The sequence below is a fragment of the Mustela erminea genome, chromosome 2 (assembly GCF_009829155.1).
Source record: "Mustela erminea isolate mMusErm1 chromosome 2, mMusErm1.Pri, whole genome shotgun sequence".
NCBI classification, from domain to species: domain Eukaryota; kingdom Metazoa; phylum Chordata; class Mammalia; order Carnivora; family Mustelidae; genus Mustela; species Mustela erminea.
This window is the reverse complement of record NC_045615.1, coordinates 24586052-24609039: the sequence shown is the minus strand read 5'-3', so window position 1 is coordinate 24609039 and position 22988 is coordinate 24586052. Positions and strand designations below refer to the sequence as shown.

At 39.7% G+C, this 22988-nt stretch overlaps 1 protein-coding gene and 2 pseudogenes across 5 annotated transcripts in view; 2 read left to right on the top strand and 1 right to left on the bottom strand.

Annotated features, from left to right (window-relative positions):
- Positions 1-15886, top strand: part of SH3D19 (SH3 domain containing 19) — a 179348-nt gene extending 163462 nt beyond the window's left edge. For all 5 annotated transcript variants that reach the window (XM_032332501.1, XM_032332500.1, XM_032332502.1 and 2 more), the window contains 8 exons: positions 564-636; positions 1856-1986; positions 4019-4077; positions 6386-6588; positions 7061-7113; positions 9620-9806; positions 10206-10303; positions 13949-15886. In XM_032332501.1, coding sequence (XP_032188392.1) covers positions 564-636; positions 1856-1986; positions 4019-4077; positions 6386-6588; positions 7061-7113; positions 9620-9806; positions 10206-10303; positions 13949-14065 — 921 coding nt within the window. In that variant the 3' untranslated portion in view covers positions 14066-15886. The remainder of the gene's footprint in view (positions 1-563; positions 637-1855; positions 1987-4018; positions 4078-6385; positions 6589-7060; positions 7114-9619; positions 9807-10205; positions 10304-13948) is intronic.
- Positions 15887-18585: 2699 nt separating this feature from the next.
- On the top strand, positions 18586-21282 carry LOC116584332 (annotated as a pseudogene).
- Positions 18590-20316, bottom strand: LOC116584329 (annotated as a pseudogene).
- Positions 21283-22988: the final 1706 nt, after the last annotated feature.

Sequence of the window (22988 nt, the reverse complement as noted above, 5' to 3'; positions counted from 1 at the left end):
ATTAGAGAAAGCATTCTGTTAAGTGGTAATAAATGAAATAGATTTTACTTTTTGTGAATTATACTTGTGTGGAAGTCATTAGCTCTTTTCATTATGAAAGGCAAGAGCATAAATTGCAGAGCTTTCTTCTTTTTCCATTTTAATGAAGATTCAACTTTTAAGGCTCTGTTGAAATATAGTACTGATCGTAATTTAAGGAAAAAGCGACCTTGGCAAGGTGCACAGATCAAAAACCACTACTTCGGAGGAGAATGGTACTAGTTTAAAAAATAATAATAATGATGATAAAAAGTTAATTCCCTTTTATTTTACTCTCTTGGTTTCAAAAAAGTGCTGGCGGATATTACAGTTGAGTGATTCCTCTCCTCCCTTGACAAGGACACATGCCTTTTCAACTTGATAATGATTCCCTTGTTTGGCTCAGCTGTGTGGTTTGCATCTTGTACTCAGAATGTAATTGTGTCAGGAGGATTCTAATGAGAAAAAAAAAATGGTCTCAGAGTGACTGGCAAATCCAGCATCCATCCTGCACACTTCATTCCCAGCCCTGTTTTCTCCCTCAGGATCCGAACCATGCCCAGAAGCCTGTTGACAGTAGTGCCCCTCATGCTGTTGTTCTTCATGATTTTCCAGCAGGTAAGCACATGAGTAATCAGGTGCTAGAGCCTTAGGATCACCAGGCAGCCTTCTTCCCTGAACTAACCTCTCAAGGACATCTTCTTATTCTGTACCAGTGGAGTTCTGAATTGGAAAGGTCATTTTATCTATCGCCCTGCCTTCAAGGAAGAGTCGATTGGACCCAACCATTCCAGAGAGCTTAGCTGCATTCCCTTGTCTTTGAAACTCCCAGTGAGAGAGAAAGAGTGAGGGGAGGCAGAAAGGAGGGAGGGTTCCTTAAAATGAACAAATAGCAAATTGCCTACCAACTGCAAACTTTTAACTCTTTAAAAACAGTGCATACATGGGCGCCTGGGTGGCTCAGTGGGTTAAGCCGCTGCCTTCGGCTCAGGTCATGATCTCAGAGTCCTGGGATCGAGTCCCGCATCGGGCTCACTGCTCAGCAGAGAGCCTGCTTCCCTCTCTCTCTCTCTGCCTGCCTCTCCATCTACTTGTGATTTCTCTCTGTCAAATAAATAAATAAAATCTTTAAAAAAAAAAAAAAACAGTGCATACCAATTAGCAATTATAATGAGATTAGTTCTAATTTAATAAGTGAAATAATTTTCTCCTAACAGTTGCAAAATTTGCACACATAGCTTAGCTATTATTTGCAAGATGAAAATACACATTTTTGTAATAAATTTTTAGATACCTTTTATATCTAAGATTACAGGACTACAAATAAACTCCTGATTTATTTAACATCTCTTCTGATCTGCTTGGTAGACTGATCTTTATTTTAGTGTGAGTACATTTGCTTGCTAAAGAGCTGTAGTAGTCCCTTAGTTAATATTTGAGATTAAAATGATTTTTAAGCATGATTGAGAATAATAAGAATATTATACTATGTCTATAAAATCTTTCATTGTTCAATATGTATTCAGCAAACGTTTATATTGGCCCTGTAGGAACCGTTGGCCAGCACAGTATTTTTTTTTTAACCATTTCCTATCAATCAATGCATCTAATTTGGTAAATGCATCTAATTTGGTCTTTAAAGAGGAAGCTCATAATAACAATATCCCCCCCCAAAAGAATATATTTTTAAGTCAATTTGATTGAACTAATCTGTTCTCAGAATCACTGGAACATACTGCCTCAGTGGACAGAAGTAAATGTTACTTTGTGCTCTGCTTTAATCAAATCTGCAACCAAGAGAATTCATCATATACGTAATTATAATTTTATGTTACAGAGCAAGCTGATGACTTGCACCTCACTTCTGGAGAAATTGTTTATCTTCTGGAAAAAATAGACCCAGATTGGTATAGAGGGAGATGTAGAAACCAGACTGGCATATTTCCTGCCAACTACGTCAGAGTAATTGTAAGTGGGTAATGCTTATTTAAATTTGTCATATATTCTGTGTAACTTGCAGTTTGGAAAAAGACGGAAGCCTAGATTCTTACATTCTTGTTCCTGTTCTAACATTGATGCATCTGGTATTTGGAAAATTCGAAAAATAAAATTTTGTTTAACTAGATAATGATTAATTATTATTATATTATGTGGAGTATACAACTGAATGCCTCAGTGCTGTCTGAAATCCGAAGGTGGGAAATGACTGCAGGTCAACAGGCAAACCAACTTGGAGGGGTGGGTAGGCACTAAACGATACTTTAGTAAACAACAGTTAAATGGTACCAGATAGTCCCAGAGGAATTTTCCCTGAGGTTATGGTGCCACTTACTTTCTTTGGACTACATATCAATTTTGGTTTCTTTCTTTCTTTCCATTCCCATTTATTTTCATCTTAAAAAAAAAAAAAAAGGTTTGGGGTTACTAAAGTACTTTAATTAGAGGTAGTGGTCCATTCATGGTTTTTCACATAATAACTTCAAATCTGATTGGGGAAAATTAAAGTATCAGAATTTTTTACACCCTCCCAGCCTGCAATATGTGAGTCCATATTGTAGAGCCCTCAGTGCTAGTAAGCCCAGATGTCTGTGAAACACGTACAGAAAATCAGAATGCCACTTGAACATTTATATCAATAGGAAGAGTATGACTCAGTCCCTAATATAACTTACTGATATCAGAAGATATCAATAAAGCTAGCTTAAGTCGTTGAGCATTAACAGCTTATTTGAAGGGGAAAAAGCCAAGGATTTTCCATTACATCAGAAACCTAGGAAACAAGACAAACAAAAACAACAGAAAACCTGGGGCACCTGGGTGGTTCAGATGATTAAAGTCTGCCTTCAGCTCAGGTCATGATCCCGGGGTCCTGGGATCGAGCCCCATGTCAGGCTCCTGGCTCACTGGGGAGCCTGCTTCGCCCTCTGCTCATTCTCTCTCTGAGTGTATCTCTCTCTGTCAAATGAGTAAATAAAATCTTTTTTTAAAAAACTGTATTTTTCAAAGATAAATGAGTTTGAGTCTCTTGAATTCCAAAATGAGGGTCTTAAAAATTGTGCAGTGTATATATAGATAGATAGATATCTCTATATGCCCTGACTCTTTAGAGAAATCTTTACCACTCTCTCTAAATTAATATTAAGAATAATGTTTGTTTTAGCACTCTTCCTTATTTTTCTTCTGCCCAATATGGCAGTACTTTAAAAAGCCCAGTAACCACAGTGAAATCAGTCACACCGAATCTGCCACTTTATTGGTATAAGTGCCACTTCGAAGCCTCCTAGTTTTAAAAATTGTTTTTGAACTTTCAGAATTGATCGGGAAGGGTGCTGATTTATTTCAAATAAACCTGAAAACCTTAACGTAGCTTTCAGGCGTAGTGCATTATGGTCAAATATTTTATGACAACCCCGCTCTACTGAGCCTTGAAAACAAGGTATTCTGTAAAGTGCCTGCCATTTAATAGACGCTCACTGAGTACTCACTCCTTACTTCCTTCCCCACTCACACTGAAGGAAAAGAAAATGGTCCAGAGTGGGGAAAAGAGAGAGAATCCACGAGTTTGATTAAAATTTTTATTTGGGGGTCAGGAAAGTATGGCAGAATTCTACTAACGCTTTGAAATAGGCGGGCTGGTGCCTGAGTGCTTGCTGCCTAGTTTCCGTCTTCAGTCCTCCTCATCTGAAGCTTTCGACTTAGAGGATGTGGGAGAGAGAAAACGGAGTCCATTGTAGAGCAGTATCAGTGGGCTTATTCCAGCAAGAAAGAGGATTGATTGGCGATTCAAAAAAAGGCTACTGCAGAAAGACAGGTTACATATGTTTTTTCAAAACCTCAATTCTGGTTTTCTTATCTTTTAGCACCTGTGGTACAACTTCATCAGCTTAATACCTATGTAAATTGGCTCATTTTAGTCACATATTTCCTAATTACCGAGGCTTACGTTTATCTTACTAAAATTTGAAAACATAAAATTGTTGCCTTGACGTTGTCTTTACAGGTTGATGTTCCAGAAGGAGGAAATGGGAAAAGAGAATCTGTTTCATCTCACTGTGTTAAGTAAGTTTGATTTGTGTTCTTTTGCACAAAATGCAAAGGAGGCATGCATTTATGTCATAAAGAATTACCAAACTTTAAACACTTCACATGTGTGATTATTCACCTTCTCAGTGTGTCTTTGTAATGATGAGGAAAACTTAACTTGTTTAAAAAGCCTTAGTGGTGGGGGGAGGGGGGCACCTGGCTGGCTCAGTTGGAAGAGCATGTGACTCTTGATCTCAGGGTTGTAAGTTCAAGCCCCATGTTGGGTGTAAAGATCACTTAGAAATAAAATCTTTTTTTTTTTTTTAAAGATTTTATTTATTTGACAGACAGAGATCACAAGTAGGCAGAGAGGCAGGCAGAGAGAGAGGAGGAAGCAGGCTCCCTGCTGAGCAGAGAGCCTGATGTGGGGCTCGATCCCAGGACCCTGGGATTATGACCCGAGCCGAAGGCAGAGGCTTTAACCCACTGAGCCACCCAGGCGCCCCAGAAATAAAATCTTTTTAGAAAATAAGTGAATAATAGGTGCCTGGGTGGCTTAGTTGGTTGGACGACAATCTTTGGCTCAGGCCATGATCCTGGAGTCGGGTTCTAGCCCCGCATCAGGCTCCCTGCTCCGCTTCTGCTCAGGCTCCCCCTGACCTGCTGCTTCTCATGCTTTCTCTCTCTCTCATTCTCTCGTTCTCTCTCAAATAAATAAATAAAATCTTTTAAAAAATAAATGAATAAATAAAAATAAAAAGCCATAGTGGATTAAAATTCTGATAAATGCGACATGCCGATAGAAGCTGGCAGGAGCAATGCTCCATGTCATGCAGGACAGACAGACAGCCACAGACTAACTCCTGCAGCTTTTCACACACAGCCTGGCCCGAGTTCGAGCAGAGACAGGTTCGTTATCGATGCATTTTGTTTGGGCCTTCTGTCTGTCTACCAACAGGCTATTTAGATATTTTAGTCACTGAAAATATTTTAACCTTATAGAAATAGGAACCCCACAAAAACTGCTAGGCATTTTATATTGTTTTGTTTTTAAGAGGAATGAGAAGGAAGTAAAGGAAGAGTTAAGGTGGAGGGGTCTGCCTTTATGCCTAAAGACCTTTCCGTGAATTTATATACCCTTTTACGCACCACCGTAACTCCTTTGTGATTTAAAACACTGCCATACTGCAACTTTATATTCCAGTAGAGGAGCAAATTAGTAGAATTCACTACCTGCTGAAGACTGTAAACCTGTCTTTGAATAGGTCAGACATAAGGAGATGCTCCCCAAGGACTTCAGAAAATAAATGCAAAGGTTACCACAAATAAGAAAACTTCTGATGTCACAATAGTTGAATTCTATCTCGGTTCAATTTGTCTCCTATTTCTAAGCAGTGTTTACTGTGTCAGCAGGTTGAATTTAAAGTGGGCTTTCGCAGCCGTTGGTCCATTGACCAGACTTAAATCAGACTTTGATTGGTGTCGGGACTGACCTTGTCTCCTCAGGCAGTTGTGTCTCCTGTGACTGTTGCTTCTGAGTCTCCGACTGAGACTTCCTTTCTGAAGCCTTATCGAAGGTTCGGTATTAAACCGTGCCTTCCGGAGACACTGTTTTATCTTTACTTTTACCTTGTTATAGTCACAATTGTAGATCATTGAAGGATTGTTCTTATTCTCAGAAGTGAAGCCTTTTTAAAGGTGATTACAGAAATCATCTTTTAAAGAAACCACATTAAGTTTACTTTTGTTACAATTTGCCCAGTTTCTGTTTTCTTCCAACTTCCTGGTTGTGAAGACCACGTATCCCTATAGACAACTCACGGATGAGTCACCACGTGTTGCGGTTTCCTCTGCCCAGCTGATGCCCATTGCCTTCTGCCGCGGAAGTTCTGTGTCTTGCTCCGAGATTCTCAGGGTGGGCGCTCCTAAACTCAGCTCCTAAACCCTCTCCGATTGAGAGGGTTTGGATTCAGCCATGGATTACTGTGGCCCAGGCATACACAAGCATGCAATGAAGTAAAGGGGACCAAAAGGTGACGAGTGTAGACTGACCATCGCCCCCCCCCCCACCCTTGTTTGGAATTCTACATGTACTCTGTGACCCTGACTTTGGCCTTTTTTCTTTACTCTTTTTGAGAGTATAGGTTCATATCCAGAAAGTAAGGACTATCATTTAGAAATATAGCTTACTCTTTTCCACAGGAATTTTTAAATTATGCCTCGTGTATCTTGTTCCACAATAAACACAGAATACATGTTTATTGAAAGACCGAGTGAAAGTTTTAAAGCATTTTGAAAGTTAGTACTCTCTAGGTTAACCCACAGCATGATCTTCTTTGTTCAGGGGCCCAAGATGTGTCGCTCGGTTTGAATATATTGGAGACCAGAAGGATGAGTTAAGCTTCTCAGAGGGAGAAATTATTATTCTTAAAGAGTATGTGAGTGAAGAATGGGCCAGAGGAGAACTTCGAGACAGAATTGGGATTTTTCCCCTTAATTTTGTAGAACTTGTGGAGGACCATCCCATCTCTGGAACAAATGTTTTCAGTGAGTATGGAGAATATGGGTTTTTATTATGTTCTATCCTAATTCAGCTAAACCAAATAATAGGATAATTCTTGAGCTGCTTAATAATTTATATTTTTTAAAGTAGAAAGAAAAATTATTTTTAAATGAGAATAATCATTATTGGGATAGCCGTTATTGTGGTAATCTCTCAAGGATCTGGCATTGGTGTTTTAGGTAATTAGCAATTGCTTCATATCAGAAATTGTAAAGAATCATAGACTATGAAACAGAAGTAGACTATCTAGTATAACTAGTGTGTATCCTCCACTTCTCAGTAAAGAAAACAAGGCCAGAGAGGATGGTACTGGTCAGAGTTAACCAGGACATAAAGAAACTGATCTAGAGTCCCAGAATTTTTATTCTCTCTCTGTGGTTTTTCTCCAACATCTATTGCATTTCCAATAGCAACATCTCAAGTTTTAACTTTTTTTTTTTTTTTCCTTAAACATAGGCACAAAGGTACCACCTAAGACCAAAAAAGAAGATTCTGGTGTAAATTCTCAGGTAGGCTGCTTGAATAGGCAACTGTAGTGAAAACTGCTTTCAACTCTGGGAGGAATATTAAAATCATAATTACCAAGAGAAAATGTTATAAACCATTTTTCAATTCACAGAGCAAATGTTTGAAATAAATGGTTAGAAGGTTACTATCTTTATTCTGTATAATAGAGCTCATAAAGACGGGTTAGGAAGACATGCAAACAGGGTGCCTAGGTGACCCAGTTATTAAGTGTCTGCTTTTGGCTTAGGTCAGGTCATGATCCCAGGTCCTGGGAACAAGCCCCGCATTGGGCTCCCTGCTCAGCAGTAAGCCTGCTTCTCCCTCTCCCACTCCCCCTGTTTGTGTTCCCTTTCTTGCTGTCTGTCTCTGTCAATAAATAATTTTTTAAAAAAGATGTGCAAATTTTTTTATAAAAACAAAGAGACATGATTAGAATATTCATAAAAGATACAGCATAAGTGACTGATACTAAAAAAAATTTTAAAGGGCGCCTGGGTATCTTGGTTGAGCATCTGATTCTTGGTTTCAACTCAAGTTGTGTTCTCAGGTTCGTGGGATCGAACCCCACGTGGGGCTCCATGCTCAGCACAGAGTTTGCTGGAGGTTCTCTCCCTTTCCCTTTGTCCTTCCCCTTGCTTCCCCACCCCCCAAGGAGGAAAAAAAAAGGTTTTCTTCACAAAGATGGTCATGGTGGTATTTGTATAATAGAAAAAAATTAGGAGCAACCTAAATTATATATATAGAAAATGCATATAATTTATATATGTATTTAATATTTATATAATATATATATAAAATATAACCTCCATTATTTGGAGGATGTTCTGAGACCATGAATACTAGATTTATAAAGTAAATGCCATGGGAGGAAAACATAGGGAAATTGAATATATAGCATAAAAAGACTAGAAGAAAATATACTTAAGTTGCTGTAAGGGGTAGTGTTTTTTCCCCAACTTCATACATTTTCCAACTTGCCAAATGTTTGGGAACATTTTATTATTTTTATAGTGGAAAAAAGAAAAAATATTAAAATTTCTCTGTGTGTGTGTGTCAAATAAATGAATATGCTATATAATGTGACTTTAGAGTGTTTAAATGGAATAGGAATGTGGGTGACTGCCATTGTTTTTATGACCTATTTAGAAGAGTGAGCCTGATGGGGTCATTGTTTATCAAAACGTCACTGGTAATTGGGCTGTATACCTCTAAATTCTTTGATCCCCGTTCACTGATAAAGTCAAACAGGAAGGATGGTGAGTGACTACAGTTCTCCAGAAGGAAATGTTCACATTAGTTGCCTGCATTTCTTGGGGGTTGAAAGTGCCATTCTTGAAGATGGGTTACTCAAGTTCAGGAAAAAGAGGGGGTTTGTTTGCTTATATTTTTGTTTTTGTATAGTAACCCATCAGTTGTGGCAAACTGCAGCTATGCTAGGCGCTGTGTCCAGCGTGCACCCTGCATTACCTCATTCCGTCCTCACAACACCACCGAGCAGCACTAACATGAATCTGAGGCTCGGTTCTAGAACCCAGGCCTGTCTGGCTCCAAGCCTTTGCCTTCGCATTTTCCTCTCCTCCCTGCTTGAGCTCCTCGAACATGGGGTTCCCATCCTGACTTGGCAGAGACATGTTTTTACAGAGCAAAACCTTCCTCTGTTGGGTGTGAGGTAAAAGCATTCTTGTTGGAGTGTTTCCTCATACTAGCCCACCATGTTTGGGTCATTACCGCGCCAGCCTTAAAGCTAACTATATACCTCGTAAAATTAAAAGTGTGAAGAATGAAGTCCCATGTGATGGAATCTGATAGCCTCTGAATCAGATCAAGATCTGGAATTAACAGAGTGCCCATTCTGAGCCTTCCTAATTTAGGTAAAGAAGAGCTTTACTGAAATTTATATGCTTCACCAGAATTTTTTCAAAGCATCATAAATACTATATGTAAACACCATATGCTTTTACCTAATGTTTTTAATGTAACTCATATTACAGATGTTATTTTAAGATCACAATTAGACAGTGCCTGGATGGCTCAGTGGGTTAAGCCTCTGCCTTCGGCTCAGGTCATGATCTCAGCGTCCTGGGATCGAGACCCGCATCCGGCTCTCTGCTCAGCAGGGAACCTGCTTCCTTTCCTCTCTCTGCCTACTTGTGATTTCTCTGTGTGTGTGTGTCAAATAAATGAATAAAATTAAAAAAAAAAATCTCAATTAGAAAAAAGGTTTTGCTTAAGCATTGTATGTATACCTTAAAAACTAAAAAGCTGCAAATCTCATCATATCTGTCATTTGGAATTCTATTTTAAGAAAAAAGTTATTGGACGCTTTTATTTCTGAAAGTTGGTAGAAAACATGAAGTCTTGGGTGATTTAAAGAAGCCTTCAGGCTTTGAAATCTTTGAGCCCTTAGCTTTTCTTCTTTTTTCTTTCCCCCACGACTTTTTTAAGCTTTGTAGGAATCAACGTCAAATAAAATCTCCCATTTCTTACCAAACCTGTGGTTTGTAACAGGATACTAGTCTTTCCGGAGAATGGTGTGAAGCCCTTCACAGTTTTACAGCAGAGACCAGTGATGACTTATCCTTCCGGAGGGGAGACCGAATCCTGATCCTTGAGCGTGTGGACGCTGACTGGTACAAGGGCAGACTGCGGGACAGGGAGGGGATCTTCCCAGCAGTCTTCGTGCGGCCCTGCCCAGGTACAGCAACTACCGAAATGACTGTTTCTCTCCAAGGGGAGCCTGAGACCTTTAGAAACGGTAGATACTCCTTTTCCCTCTGGCCATGCTCAGTTTAACTTGCTTGCCTGTATTTGAAAGAGGTGATTCATAAATGTATGCACACTCTCTTGTTTTGGGGGGAAAATAAAGACAAAAATGCCTTCACTTAATAATGGCTAATTTTGTCTACTAAATATATGCTGTCTAGTTTTATTCCTGGTTAAAAAAAAAAATCATCTTTTTGCAAGTTAAATAAATACAAAATTAATTGAAATTATTCTGTCCCAGGAATGAGAAGTGGGGGCTTCTTGAAATGTTTGATTTGTGTTTTAGTCCAGTGTCTCTCTCTATATATTTGGATTTTTGGTGTCTTCACAGCAGAGGCAAAAAGTATGTCTGCTTTGGCATTGAAGGGGAAGAAGGCCAAAGCCTTGTATGATTTCCATGGGGAGAATGAAGATGAACTTTCTTTCAAGGTAAGAATGTGTATCTTTTTGTAACTGCATTAAATGGCTCTAAATTTTGAAGTGTCTTCAAGTGAAGAGGGGAACATTTGGGTGGAGAATTGATTATTAGTCAGGAATGAACAGATCTTAGACCCTAACTCTAATGGATAGGATTAGAGAAGGTGAATAGGGCACATTTAAATTATCAGCAAGGCATTTAAGTACTTAAAACCTTACCACCCACAATCCCCAAACAAATTCCTTATTCCTGGGCCTTGTAACATCTGAGCTCAACAATACTGGAATTTTCATTGGTAACCCTAGTGAAGGATAATTCTCTCCATGGCCTTTGCAGCCTGCTACTATCATGTCTTCGAAATCAATGGAAGAATCAGATGGTTCCTGCCACAGCTGGCCACGGCAGCAGGCTTCATAAAACACTGGAGTCTTGTCTACAAAGATACTGACTAGACTTTGGGGAAATGATCCCAAAAGGTTATGCTCCTATGCGAAGGCTTATTTATTTATTTATTTAAGTCATCTCTACACCCAGCGTGGCACTTGAACTCACGCCCCTGAGATCAAGAGTCGCACAGTCTGGGGCGCCTGGATGGCTCAGTGGGTTGAGCCTCTGCCTTCGGCTCAGGTCGTGATCTCAGGGTCCTAGGATCAAGTCCCGCAACCGGGCTCTCTGTTCAGCGGAGAGCCTGCTCCCCCCCGCCCCCCGCCTGTCTCTCTGCCTACTTGTGATCTCTGTCAAATAAATAAATAAAATCTTTAAAGAAAAAAAAAATACCGCACAATCTTCTGACTCAATCAGCCCGGTGCCCCTGCAAATGTGTTGTTTTTGTTTTTAGCAGCCTAAAATTCAGTTTTACTTTCCCGAAGAAGTACCTCCTCTTTTTTGTTTGTTTTTTAAAGAGTAAGAACAGAATATTTCCTCTGACCATGGTCAGAGGAAGGCACTCAGGACAGGACTTTGGGACTGTTCCAAGAGGAAAGAGGGTGGGTTTCCTTCAGTTGCCATCAGAGCAGCCTGCATCCGATGCTGGGAAGTTCTCTATCACCGGATGCTCGGCCAGAGGCAGAGTTGCCATAGAAAAAATTAAATCATCAGGGAGTGATTGGAGAAGATGAAACTTAAACAAGTAGGTACCCCACCAGCTATCAAAAACAAAACAAAGGAGAAGTCGTGGAGTAAGGGGCATGCGGAGATAAGTCAGTAGAAAGTTGCTAACTTTCCTATTTTGTTACGGAGTTTTCCATTCTTCTAGGAATTTCTTCCTTTTCATATTAAAATGTCATTTCTCTAATAAAATGCTGTGAGTAAATACTATTTATTATGCAGAATTATATTTTGGTAACCTTGTATCAGTTCCCTTTTTTCCCTCCTTAGTTTCTTGGTTCTCAAAATCCAAATGTTTGGAAACTGTTGCCCCCATCTTTTTCAGTCATGGGAATCAGTGGCTCAGAGTTAATTCTTTTTATTGTTACGTAAAATGTTACTGCAAGTGAACAATCTGGATTCAAACTTTTTGGATGTTATGTTGGCCTTTGTTTAAGTTATGTCAGTGTAAATAACAGAATTCACAGTATTCTCCAGAAAATAGGATGTCTTCATTTTACAAATGACTGAATATAAACAGGGTAGTTCCTGAGTTGTTTTTTTTTTTTTAAGCTTAAGGGATTCATTGTTAATCTTTAATATTTTATTAAATATTCACAGAATATTAGTAGAACTTTTTTTGAAAAAGAAATTTTCCTTGCCATCAGAAAACTGACATAGTATGTACATATAGACCAGAGCCAAAAACAATCGTCATTTAACTATTATGTTATAATTTAGAAACCAGAAGGAACTTATTTATAATAGAAACTTTGAACAGCCAGAATTTTTACAGATTTTGGCAGAGTAAAGTAAATTAATGACATTTGATAGTCAGCATTTTTCCCTTCCATTTTCCATAAAGAAAGGCCTTAAATCAAACCATTTTTACAGAGGGCAGTGTACTAGTGCTATAAATAAAATCCATTTAGCCTGATAAAGATATTCTTAAAAGTAGCCAGGGTCATCCTGAACCATTAAAGAATCTTAAGCCCAGATTCTAAGAAATGGTTAGAATCCATAAAGAACAAAATAGTTTCAAGAGAAAATTTCAAAAATGATGTCTTCATCTGTTGAGGAATTAAAATTCACGCATGAATAAGACACATAGTCCCTTTGATGGTAACTTGATGAGGGTAAATCAGATGTTCTGAGTCAGGGAGAAGCTCTTTAAAGACAGGAATGAATATAAATTTGATTGTTAGACCATAGGAGCATGGAATGAACTAAATGGTAAAGGAGGATACCATTATGTGGAAGAATGAATGTACAGTACAAAATGCTCAGGATGTTGAGAAAAGGAAATGATAAAAGTAAAAAGTCCACTGTAAATTGTGATGGCCGTGTTCCCCAATGGTTAGCAACACTGGCCCTGAAATCACACTGGACTGGACTCCTGACCCTACCACTAACTAGACATGCAACCCTGAGGAAGCTGTTGAATCTCTCTGAGCTTCAGAGAGATTTAAAATGAAGAAGTCCATAAAAATATCTCTCTCATGGGGCACTGGAGTGGCTCAGTGGGTTAAGGCCTCTGCCTTTGGCTTAGGTCATGATCCCAGGGTCCTGGGATCAAGCCCCACATTGGGCTCTCCATGCAGCAGGGAGTCTGCTTCCTTCTCTCTCTCTGCCTGCCTCTCTGCCTACTTCTGATCTCTGTCAAATAAATGGATAAAATCTTTAAAAAAAAAAAAAACTCTCTCAAACAGCAAAATAACAGTGTCCACCTCTAGGACTATGGTGTTGTTCAAGCGAGTTAATTCCTGTAAAGTACACAGAGTAGAACTACCTATGGTAAACACATGGGCTCTCTTACCTTTAAGTCTGCTTAAATGTCACCTTCAGGGGGGTGTTCCCTGACTGGAACTAATGAGATGTGAACCCCACTTTCTGTCCTCTTGGGCCAGCTTATTTATTTGCCTCCCTACTCTAAAGTGAGGTCCTTGGGGTGCCTGGGTGGCTTAGTGGGTTAAAGCCTCTGCCTTCGGCTCAGGTCATGATCCCAGGGGCCCGGGATCGAGCCCCGTATCGGGCTCTCTGCTCAGCTGGGAGCCTGCTTCCTCCTCTCTCTCTGCCTGCCTCTCTGCCTACTTGTGATCTGTGTGTCAAATAAATAAAATCTTTTTATAAATAAATAAATAAATAAAATGAGGTTCTTATTCCTTCTGTGTCCATAATACTCAGAACAGGGTCTGACACATGCTGGGTGCTCAGGAAGTAATTGTTACATGAAAAATCTATATATAACATATATGACATCTAGGACTGTTCTTAAAGAAGAATTTGAGATTAGGAGTACTGAATTTGGGGGGCACAAAATGCAAGTGGGAAAATAAAAGTGCAGTAAGGGTGACAATAGTGAAGGAACGGGCTCTGAGAAGAGGCATACAAGCAGAGGGTGTCGTGAGGTCTCCATCATCTGTGTGGCCCATCGTGTAACCCACTGGGCAGATCAAGATCAGCAAGTGACACCAAGAGAAGATTAACCATGCCTCTTCAAGGAGGCTGCTTTCCACACTTAATTCGCAACAGAAAATAATCATTCTTTTCCAATTTATGTCTTCTGACAGGCTGGAGACATCATAACAGAGCTGGAATCTGTAGATGATGACTGGATGAGTGGAGAACTAATGGGAAAATCTGGAATATTTCCCAAAAACTACGTTCAGTTTTTACAAGTCAGCTAAAGGTGAAGAATGACTGTGTTCTTTGGCACAAGCACTCACTTGAACTCTTACTTTGACTATCAGATACGTTTTTGCACTATTTTTGTAAACTGAAATATCTGTGCTCTACATGGTACACTAGAATTTTCTGAAAGCAGAATATGTCCAGGTTCTGTAGTCCGCTTTCATTCACAGTAGAAACATGCACATGGAAACCTGTGAACCACCCTGGTATCCTGCCAGGGTGGACGTCTGGTGGGATCAGCAAGGCGGGTACCCACTTCCCCCAGGGAAAGCGTCAGGTGGCGTGGCGGCGTGGGGAGGCTTATGAGCAGAGGTTGCACTTGGACATCTAGACCTCAACACCAGGAAATTAACCATGCTTCTTCATTTTTCACTTTAGTTTAAAAAGAGGACGTTTGATAATTTGATATTCTCTGTGCTGTAACTGTCAGGACATGGTTGGTAATCTAAATTTCATTTTTGACATTCAAATTCGTTCTAACCATTTAAGCCCATTATCCTTATTACCAGGGCAAATCTTTGCTTCTGGTGGGGCAGTTTATTAACTAGCTGGAGCCTTTATAAGCACTTGGTAAATCAGCCCGTGCTTATCAAATGCTTCTTTTGTTCCTAAGTATTTTTCCCTTTGTCCAAGGATTTAAAGGGGGTTAGAATTTGATGTATCTTAGTCAAAAGAACCCAAACCATCCTGAAACGCCTTGCTAATACAACTAACCCTTCCACACACCGGCCACACCTTCTTTCTTCCACGTATACTTCATGCTAACAGGGTTATTATAAAGCACATTTTCTGAATCTGCAATCATTCTTTTGACAATTACTGGTACCCAAAGAGAAATTCATTTTCTTTGTGTTACCCCAGTAATACATAAAAACCTGTGTCTTGTTATACTGGTACATTATGAATCACATATATCTCAGAATACAGAGCAACTATTAAGACAGAAAACACCAAACCCCCACAGCTCGTTTCTTCCTTATAATCAGAATGAAAAATAACTGAAGGAGATCCAAGGCTGATACTTCTTTGGGTTTTTGTCCCCAGTTTATTCCTGTGCAAATTATTAGAGTAAATTAAAAAACCACTTTCCTGCTATCCATTTGTTATGCATTCCAGACTTAAGATAAAAGTGGTTCTTTATGTGATTGAATCAATTACAGTTTATGGGCTTAAGCCAAATAGGTCGAAGACAATCTTCCAAACAGATCAATGGAATGGAATTTCATTGGAAATGTAAAACATTTCCCCAACAGCCCTCCCAGTTTTCTTCCATTTTTGAGAAGAGTTTCATATGCTTGGTCACTTTTTAGCTTTTGTCATTGTTTCCCACTGTCCAAAAAGTTTGGCAGCCAGTTTTCAACAATTATTTGAACACCCTGTGGGGTTCTGTAAGGGAGGAGATACTTACTTTGTCTTTGATAGAACTTCATTTTTCAGTTACATGGTTATCATTGATTTTGGAGTATGGGAGCTGTTTTTCATACATTTTGGTTAGAGGACATTATAAAGAAAACTTGTCAAATCTCACATAAGAGTAATTTCATGAGAAATGAATGACTTAGAGTATTGTCTCAAGTAAAGTCTTATTTGCAGTAAGGTGCACAACCGCTGGAAGTGGGGGATGTGTCTGGAATAGTACATGAGGTATATTATTTTTGCCTATAATTGTGACATCATATATCAAAGATCGTGAAAGCCTAGCTTTATTGGAGAAAAATATCCCTCTTAAATTTTGGCCTTGTGTTAGCAGAATGATAAGTGCAATAGTTGTAAATCTACTTGACACTATAATAAACTGAACTGAACTTTTCAAAGTCCTTTTCTCATACTAGACTGAATTTTTTGAGAATGGAGGTGATACCTTTGTGTCTCCAGCCCTTTGCACCATACAGGGCTCAATAAACGGTTGGTTGGTTGGTTGGTTGGATAATTGGTAGATTGGTTGGTTGGATGGAAAGATTTCACACACAGCAGTACTATATTGGATACACCAAGATCCAATATCTTAACCTCTTGAACTTGTTGACAAAAGTTTTTATTGAAACAAAATTCAGTTTTGTATCATTTCACTCCTTCAAGGCACCTTTTTTGCTTGCCACTTATTACCCACTCAACTGACAAGAGGCCAGGATGTTGCTCAGGATGGGTTTCAATAGGTACCTCCTTATTCTCTGTATTGATTGAACCTAATTTTCATACTCAGTGAATTTCTTAGGGGAGAAATAAGAATGTATTACTTTTCCTTTCCATAATTTTAGATGAAATCTGATAGTGTACATCCAAAGCCTGCTCAAACTACAATCTTCAAATCCTTTGTCATTAGTGGGTTGAAACTAGAGAAGTCATTTAATACATTATTCTCATCCTTTTGAAATACTTAAAGTAGATTTTTTTTAAAAAAGATGTCCTTGTTTACATAGCTGAGCGGGGTGGGGGGTAATGCAATGTATCTGTCGTTGTGCTTGTGGAAATCACAGGTTTTAAATATAGCCTGGAACATTCATAGTGGAAAAACCATCAGTGCATTTGTCAAGATTTTTGGTTAGAACTAGCATTTGAGAAAAACAAAATACTCTTCTATAGTATTTGTTATCCATCAACTCTTAAAGGTAATTTTTTTGGTTTTTATTCAGTTTCTTAGGCCTAGATACATATATCTAGAGAAATAGTGATGGATATTTGGGCTAATTATAATAGGAGATATTCATTATAATCATTAATGGTTTATTCCTTTTTATGGTTAATTCCTTTTAATTAATGCCAGATGCACATGGGCCTTATGATTCATAACTCAATGCCGTTTTGAATACTTAAGTGAATTTTTTCAGAACTAAGAGGAAATCGTTTTCTAACCTATGCTTTTTTACTTCACTGTAATGCTAGAGGGGAAAAAAATACAAAGCCTAAGTCAGAACAACAGTACCATCTAGGGGCCTCTCTCCTAATTGCAAGCTCGTCCCGTTAAACCACAGAAGAGTCTGCACACCAGAGCTCAACCTGCAGAGGGTAAATGATTTGCCTAAGGTCATACAGGTATGGCAGAGCCTAAAGCAAAACCTAGCTAGCTCTACTGATTCCCGGATGAGTACCTTTTCCCATTTGTTGTGCTAACATGATGCATTTCTCTCTAGCAATTAAACAAGTAGATCTGTTTTTCTTGTATACATAACTTCTCAGGTATGATACATATGATTAGAATGACTTGCCAAACGTGTTGTGATGAGCCCTGGGTGTTATGGGTAACTAATGAATCATTGAACACTATATCAAAAACTAACGATGAACTATATAGTGGCTAACCGAATATAATAAATAAATACCAGTTTAAAAAAAAAAAAAAGAAAGAATTGGGTGCCTGGGTGGCTCAGTGGGTTAAGCTCAGGTCATGGTCTCAGGGTCTTGGGATCAAGCCCCACATTGGGCTCTCTGCTCAGCAGGGAGCCTGCTTCCCACCCCCACACCCCCCACGCCTGCCTCTCTGCCTATTTGTGAGCTTTCTCTGTCAAATAAATAAATAAAATCTTTTTTTAAAAAAAGTTGCAGAGAATAAATTACAGCCTTAAATTTATTTCTCTTCAAGAAAAAAAGAAAATTCCTTCTTGGCTTCTCAATTTTATGTAGACAGTTTATATTGATGGTACCTAAAAACTCAAACATAAACTGATCCATTAGTGGGGTTTCCTTTTTGGCTTAATAGGGAATTTATGAATGCTTGAAACATCAGATCATGAAAAGGTGTTTCTATGGGCTGTGCTCTTGGTAAGAGCAAAAATTCCTAAACCTAAGTTTTCATGTAGTGCAAAACACTGTTACAGTATTTTGTAGTCTAATAGATTAACTCAGGCACTGTTAAGCCAATAAATTTATATTTCAGAGTCTGGATTTCTTAAGGAATCTTAATTGCATATAAGCCATGGATTGTTTATCTTCAAATACTGCAAATAACTCACTGAAATATTTTTCAGGAGAAATAGTGATTCAAATTCCTTTAGAATTTAGAAAGGAAAATTACCTGTTGGTTGTCTATCCTCTTTTAACAGGAATCAGCTGACAGTCTTAATACCAAAATAGCATTATTTAGTTCTTCTTTACAATTAAAATAAAAAGGACAGCAACAGTTATTTCTCTAGTTGTATCTAAGTTTATTTATTCCATAGAGCCCTGACCCGGGACCACTGAGGCCCACCACAGTGTTCTCCTGATTCCAAGTAGCAACAGCCGAAGGGCAGATGTACTTCCAAAGAGCATCAGAGCATGTCACTAACCCTTCAATTCAGTACTCTGCCTAAGCTCGCTCTCTACAGAGAAAGCTTGGTAATATTGGAGGTTCATTTCCAGACCATGGCAATGAAGTATATATCACAACAGAGCAAGTCAAATGAATATTTTGGTTTCCCAGTGTGTATAGAAATTATGTTTACACTATACTGTAGTCTGTTAAATGTGCAATAGCATTAAGTTCTTAAAAAGAAACAATGTATATACCTAAATTTAAAAATACTTTATTGCTAAAAAATGCTAACCATATCTGAGCTTTCAGCCAGTCAAGTCATAATCTTTTTGCTGGTGGAGGGTCTGGCCTCAATGCTGATGGCTGCCGATTGACCAGGGTGATGACTACCGAAGGGTGGGGTAGTTGTGGCAATTTCTTAAAATAGGATAACAGTGACGTTTGCCTCATTAATTGACTCTTCCTTTCATGAACAATTTCTCTGTGGCATGTGATGCTGACTGATAGCATTTTACCCACAGTAGAATAATTTTCAAAGTTTGAGTCAGTCTTCTCAAACTAAATTTACAGAATATTCTAAATCCTTTGTTGTCATTTCAACAATATTCACAGCATCCTTAGCAGGGGTAGATTCCATCTCAAGAAAGTGGTTTCTTTGCCCAGCCATGAGAAGCAGCTCCTTATCCCTTCAAGTTTGATCATGAGATTGCAGCCACCCAGTCACATCTTTAGTCTCCACTTCTAATTCAGTTCTCTTGCTCATCCCACCCCATCTGCAGTTACTTCCTGCATGAAGTCTTGAACTCCTCAAAGTCATCCTTGAGGTTTGGAATGCACTTCTTCTAAACTTCCGCTCGTGTCGATGTTCTGACATCTCATGAATCACAACTGTTCTTTATGTCATCTAGAATGCTGAATCCTTTCAGAAGGTTTTCAGTTTACTTTGTCCAGATCCATTAGAGGAGAAACTATGGCAACTATAGCCTTAGGAAATGTGTTTCTTAAATGAGAACACTCAAAAGTTGAAATTACTCCTTGATCCACAAGCCACAGAATGGATGTTGTGTTAGCAGGCATGGAAACATTGATGTTGTCCATCAGAGCTCTGGGGTGACCAGGTGCATTGTCAACGAGCGGTCATATTTTGAAAGGAGTCGTCTTCTCTGAGCAGTAAGTCTCAACAGTGGGTTGAAAATATTCAGTAAACCATGCTGTAAACAGATGTGCTGTCATCTAGGCTTTGTTGTTCCACTGATAGAGCACAGGTACAGTAGATTTACCGTAACTCATAAGAGCTCTAGGATCTGAGGAATGGTAAATGGCTTCAGCTTGAAGTCACCAGCTGCATTTGCCCCCAACAAGGGAGTCAGCCTGTCCTTTGAAGTTTTTTGACTTCTCCTCTCTAGCTCTGAAAGTTCTGGATGGCATCTTCTTCCAATATACAACTGTTTCATCTCTGTTGAAAATTTCTTGTTCAGTGTAGCCGCCTTCATGAATGATCTTAGCCGGAACTTCTGGAGAACTTGCTGCAGCTTCTCCATCTGCACGTGCTGCTTCTTCCTGCACTTTGATGTTATGAAGATGGATTCATTCCTTAAACCTCATGACCCAGCCTCTGCTAGCTCCAGACTTTTCTTCTGCAGCTTCCTCACCTCTCAGCCCTCACAGAATTGAAGAGACTTGGGGTCTTGCTCTGGGTTAGGGTTTGGCTTAAGGGAATGTTGTGGCTGGTTTGACCTTCTATCCAGACCACTCTAACTTCCTCCATATCAACAATAAGGCTCTTCACTTTTTAATCACTGTTCACTGGAGTAGCACCTTTAACTTCCTCGGAGAACTTTACCTTTGAATTCACAGTTTGGCTAACTTTCGTGCAAGAAGCTTGGGTTTTGGCCCATCTCTGCTTTCGATATGCTTTCCTCATTAAACATAATCATTTCTAGCTTTTGATTTAAAGTAAGAGACACACGACTCTTCCTTTCACTTGAACACTTGGAGGCCATTGTAGAGTTATTAGTTGGCCTAACTTCAACATTGTTGGGTCTCAAGGAAATGATATAATAGTAATATCAAAGATCACCGATCGGCACGCAGCCTCCAACCGTCTTATCTCTGGTGCCAGAAGGAGGCAGTCCTCTTTTCGTGCCTAGCACAGCCATGGCTTGTGGTCCTAAGAAGCATCTGAGGCGTGTAGCAGCGCCAAAGCATTGGATGCTGGATAAACTGACCAATGTGTTTGCTCCTCACCCATCTGCTTTTCCCCATAAGTTGAGAGAATGTCTCCCTTTCATCATTTTCCTAAGGAACAGACTTAAGTATTCCCTAACAGGAGATGAAGTAAAGAAGATATGTATGCAGGGTTTTATTAAGATCAATGGCAAGGTCCAAACTGATATGACCGACCCAGCTGGCTTTATGGCTGTCATCAGCATGGACAAGACTGGGGAGAATTTCCTTCTGATCTATGACACCAAGCGTCGCTTTGCTCTTCATCGCATTACACTTGAGGCCAAGTACAAGTTGTACAAAGTGAGAAAGATCTTTGTGGGGACAAAAGGAATCCCCCATCTGGTGACTCACAAGGTTCATACCATCCGCTATCCTCATCAAGGTGAATGACGCCATCCAGATTGATCTGGAGACCGGAAAGCTTACTGATTTCATCAAGTTTGACACTGATAATCTGTGTATGGTGACTAGGGGTGCTAGCCTGGGAAGTACTGGTGTGATCACCAACAGAGAGAGACACCCCAGTTCATTTGATGTTGTTCACATGAAAGATGCCATTGGCAACAGCTTTGCTACCCAACTACCAACATTTTTGATACTGGCAAAGGCAACAAACTATAGATTTCTCTTCCCCATAGAAAGGATATCTGCCCCACCATTGCTGAAGAGGGAGATAAGACTGGCAGCCAAACAGAGCAGCCGGTAAAATGGTCCCTAGGTGACATGATTGGAAGTCTTCATACCTAATTAAAGGTCATACAGGGGCGCCTGGGTGGCTCAGTGGGTTAAAGCCTCTGCCTTCAGCTCAGGTCATGATCCCAGGGTCCTGGGATCGAGCCCCACATCAGGCTCTCTGCTCAGCAGGGAGCCTGCTTCCTCCTCTCTCTCTCTCTGCCTGCCTCTCTGCCTACTTGTGACCTCTGTCTGTCAAATAAATAAAATCTTTTTAAAAAATAAATAAATAAATAAATAAAGGTCATACAGCACAATAAAAGGAAAAAAAAATCACTGATCACCAGCATTTTAAATATAATAATAATGAAAACATTTGAAATATTGCAAGACTTACCAAAATGTGGCACAGAAACACAAAGTGAGCAAATGCTGTTGGAACAGTGGCATCAATAGGCTTGCCCGATGTGGGGTTGCCACAGACCTCCAACTTATGAAAAAACAAGAAAACAACAACAACAAAATGAGCTATACCTGTACTAAGGAGACCAGTGGTGTCTTCTCTTTAACATATGAAATGTCAGAGCTGTTAAAAAATAAATATACAGATCTGAAGGAAAGAACCTAGATGTCCATCAACAGAAAAATGGATAAAGAAGATGTGGTGTGAGCACCTGGGTGGCTCAGTGGGTTAAAGCCTCTGCCTTCGGCTCGGGTCATGATCCTGGGGTCCTAGTATCGAGCCCCGCATTGGGCTCTCTGTTCAGTGGGGAGCCTGCTTCCCCCTCTCTCTCTGCCTGCCTCTCTGCCTACTTGTGATCTCTGTCAAATAAATAAATAAAATCTTTTAAAAAAAAAAAAAGATGTGGAGTGTGTCTGTGTGTGTGTGTGTGTACACACACACACACACACACACACACACACACACACACACGGTGGAATACTATGCAGCCATCAAAAGAAATGAAATCTTGTCATCTGCAACAATGTTGATGGAACTAGAGGGTATTATGCTGAGCGAATTAAGTCAAGCAGAGAAAGATAGTTATCATATGATCTCCCTGATAAGAGGAATTTGAGAGGCAGTGGGGGCGGTGGGAGGTAGGGAAGGAAAAAATGAAACAAGATGGGATCAGGAGGGAGACAAACCATAAGACAAACCTTAACTCCCGAAACAAACTAAGGGTTGCTGGGAGGAGGGGGCTGTGGAGAGGGTGGTGGGGTTATGGACATGGGGGAGGTTATGTGATAAGGTGAGTGCTGTGAAATGTGTAAGCCTGATGTTTCACAGACCTGTACCCCTGGAGCAAATAATACATTATATGTTAGTAAAAATAATTAATAAAAGTACAGTGATGAAAAAAATTATCAAATTCATTTATATATACAGAGCTCTCTCAGGGAAGAAGAATATTGGTGAGCAGACAGAGGCTTGCATCTTTGCTGGTCAGAGGGGCCTGGTTGGGCTATGAGAAGGCTTAGTTTTCCACTGTAATGAGACAGTTCGGGGCAAGGTCAGAAAGCAAGAGAATAGAGGGCACTAAAGCACCATGCATCCGGAAGACTAACTGCTAAGTGGGATGATTACCCTGGCGCAATGTGTCAGGCTGTTCCTGTTTCAGCGGGCTGGATGGCTGCTACAGCACATTCTATTTGATGGACACGAGGAGGGACTACTTTATAAAGAGAATAAAGGCAAATGATGAGACCAAAGAAACAGTTCCTCTGGAAAGATTAGACTCAGAAATCCACTCACAGATAGTGCTGCTGAGCAGACCTTGCGCAAA